We start from the raw sequence: 2,593 nt of genomic DNA on the forward strand, positions 1-2,593 counted from the left end.
TGTGGATATAGGGAGTGAGAGGAGAAAAAAACAAATGAAGTGGCTTGAATACCTGGCAAACAGTAATGCCACTAAGTGAGACCGGGAAGACTCGGAAGGAACAAGTGCTGGCAGAGAAGAGTTCTGTTTGGTTCAAATACGAACACACTCAACGTCAACTAGAAAGTAGGAGGGTAGTTTCCAGGGGCTGGGGGAAAGGGAGAAACGAAGACTTATTGTTTAATGAATATAAAGTTTCAGTTTCTAGAAGAGTTATGGAAGTGGATGGTGGTGATGGTCGCACAGCGTTAAGGATGTATTTAATACCACTGAACTGCACACTTTAAAAATGGTTAAGATGGGGCCGGGCATGGTGGCTGACGCCTGTAATCCCAGCACTTTGGGAGGCCGAGGCAGGTGGATCACTTGAGGTCTGGAGTTCGAGACCAGCCTGGGCAACAAGAGCGAAACTCGGTCTTAAAAAAAAAAAAAAAAAAAAAGATGGGAAATTTTATGTCGTATTTTACCACAATAAAAAAGAATTCGGAAAAAAAAAGATATCAACTAGGCAATCGGATATAAGAACTTGGGGATTTCTAGGACAGATCTAGGCTGTTATCAACTACGGGCATCAACAGCATACCTCCAGAGATCACCTGAGTATTTAAACAATGGCCCAGAGATCACCTGAGTCAGATAGAGAGGAAGGCAGAGGACGGAGTCCTGGCGCACACCACCACTCAGGGGTCCACAAGACAGACAAGGGACAACATACAACTGTGAGGAGGTGTCTGAGGTGGCAGAAAACACAAGTCACAGAAGTCTGGTAATTCACATGATCGCCCAGACATCCCGGCCAATAAAAGAGACTTACAGCACTTAGCCTCTCTGTTTGCCTAAGGTAAACTGCGAGGTCAGGTACAATTCCCTATTCTTCCCTTTTCACAGCTCCCCTGCCAATCCACTAAACGTAGAGTGACCACATAGTTTTATCAATGTTCTATTCATTTATATATTTTATTTACACACTTGAGCTTTGAGAGTAAAAAGAAGGGCTTTTTATAACCATGTCAGGACAACAGCATAACCCAGGGGTATCCTGGGTGCACTCTGGAGCGTAACCACCCCTTCTACACAACTAAGCACTCAACCCGGACTTCTAGACAAACTTATTAATGCTTTGGGTAAGATTTCCCCACCCAAGCTCCTTGCTTTCTCCAGGAAATTGTCCCAGAAATTCTCACATGGAAGAAAAATGAAGGGGTGCAGTGTGTTGGAGGGGTGGAATTCCACCAATCAAGTTATGCACAAAAAGCATAAAAGGAACTGTGAGTCCTTTTGAGTCACCCGGGAGGACACAGAAACCCCAAATTAAACGAAGGGCACCCATGCCAGCGCTGGCCGACACTTGCCACCTGTGTCTTGGTTTCTCCCACTGTAATACTGGGAACCCCACCTCTCCCAGGGCTGCCGCGAGGATGAAGCGCGCATATGTACGCCCTCTCTTAGCTCTGGACCGGGTACGTGAAAAGCAGCGAGGTGTTTATAGAAGCAGTCACCACCGCTGAAGGGTCCTCAACTCGGGGTTCTAGTCCCAGCTCTGCCCTGGCCTAGCAACCCCTTCCCGCTTCAGGTACCAACGCGGTGAGCAGGTCCCTCACCCGTGCTGAGACTGGGACAGGAATGCGCACCTCTCCCCACCCTCGGACGCTCCGGCGGCGCGGCTGCAGACGCCGGGAGGTCGACAAACGCGAGAAGTAAGGAAAAGGAGGAGGAAGGGAAGGAAGGAGGAAGGAATGGAGAAAAGGAAGGAAGGAGGAAGAACGAAGTGAGGAAAGAGGAAGAAGAAAGGGAGAAAGAAGGACAAAAGAAAGGAGGATGGAAGGAGGAAGGAGAGGAAGGAAGGAAGGAGAAAGGGGAGGAAGAAGGAAAGGAACGTTAGAAGGGGAGAAAGGAGGGAATTAGGGAAGAAAGAAGGGAAGGAAGAGAAGGAAGAACGAAGTGAGGAAAGAGGGTATCAGGGAAGAAAGGAGAGAGGAAAGGAAGAAGGAAGGGAGAGAGGGACAGAAAGGAGGGCGGAAGGAGGAAGGGAAGGAAGAAAGACGGAAGGGAAGGGGAAGGAAGGAAAGGGGGAGGAAGGAAGTAGGGGAAAGGTAAGGAAGAAAGGGAGGCAGGAAGAAGGGAAGGAAGGAAGGAGGAAGGTAAGAAAGGAGGGGAGGCAGGAAGAAGGGAAGGAAGGAGGAAGGTAAGAAAGGAGGGGAGGCAGGAAGAAGGGAAGGAAGAAGGAAGGACAGGAAGGGGGAAAGAAATGAAGGGAAGGGGTAAGTTAAGGGGTGGGAAGACAGGGAGGAAGGAAAAAAGGAGGAAGGTAACGAAGGAAGGGAGGCAGGTAGAAGGGAAGGAAGGAAGGAGAAAGTAAAGGAAAGGGGAGGAAGGAAGGAAGAAGGGAAGGGGAGGAGGGGAAGGGCGGCCACTGACCTGCTTGAAGGTGCTGCTGAGGAAGTAGACGAGCGACAGCCCGAAGACCAGGGCGAGCACCCACCTCTTCCGCAGAAGCCGGCGCCACACCATGGCCGCCAGGTTCACCATCCCGGCGCGGACTTGGGGCGCGGCG

The 2,593-nt window shown here is 50.3% G+C and overlaps 1 protein-coding gene across 1 annotated transcript in view; it reads right to left on the reverse strand.

Moving 5' to 3' along the window:
• LOC105527901 (chromosome unknown open reading frame, human C12orf49) overlaps nucleotides 1-2,587 on the reverse strand; it is a 24,054-nt gene extending 21,467 nt beyond the window's left edge. The window contains exon 1 of the mRNA XM_011964394.1: nucleotides 2,458-2,587. Within this exon, the coding sequence (XP_011819784.1) occupies nucleotides 2,458-2,568 (111 nt within the window). The 5' untranslated portion in view covers nucleotides 2,569-2,587. The remainder of the gene's footprint in view (nucleotides 1-2,457) is intronic.
• Nucleotides 2,588-2,593: the final 6 nt, after the last annotated feature.

Source organism: Mandrillus leucophaeus, unplaced genomic scaffold (assembly GCF_000951045.1).
Source record: "Mandrillus leucophaeus isolate KB7577 unplaced genomic scaffold, Mleu.le_1.0 Scaffold7, whole genome shotgun sequence".
Lineage (NCBI taxonomy): Eukaryota > Metazoa > Chordata > Mammalia > Primates > Cercopithecidae > Mandrillus > Mandrillus leucophaeus.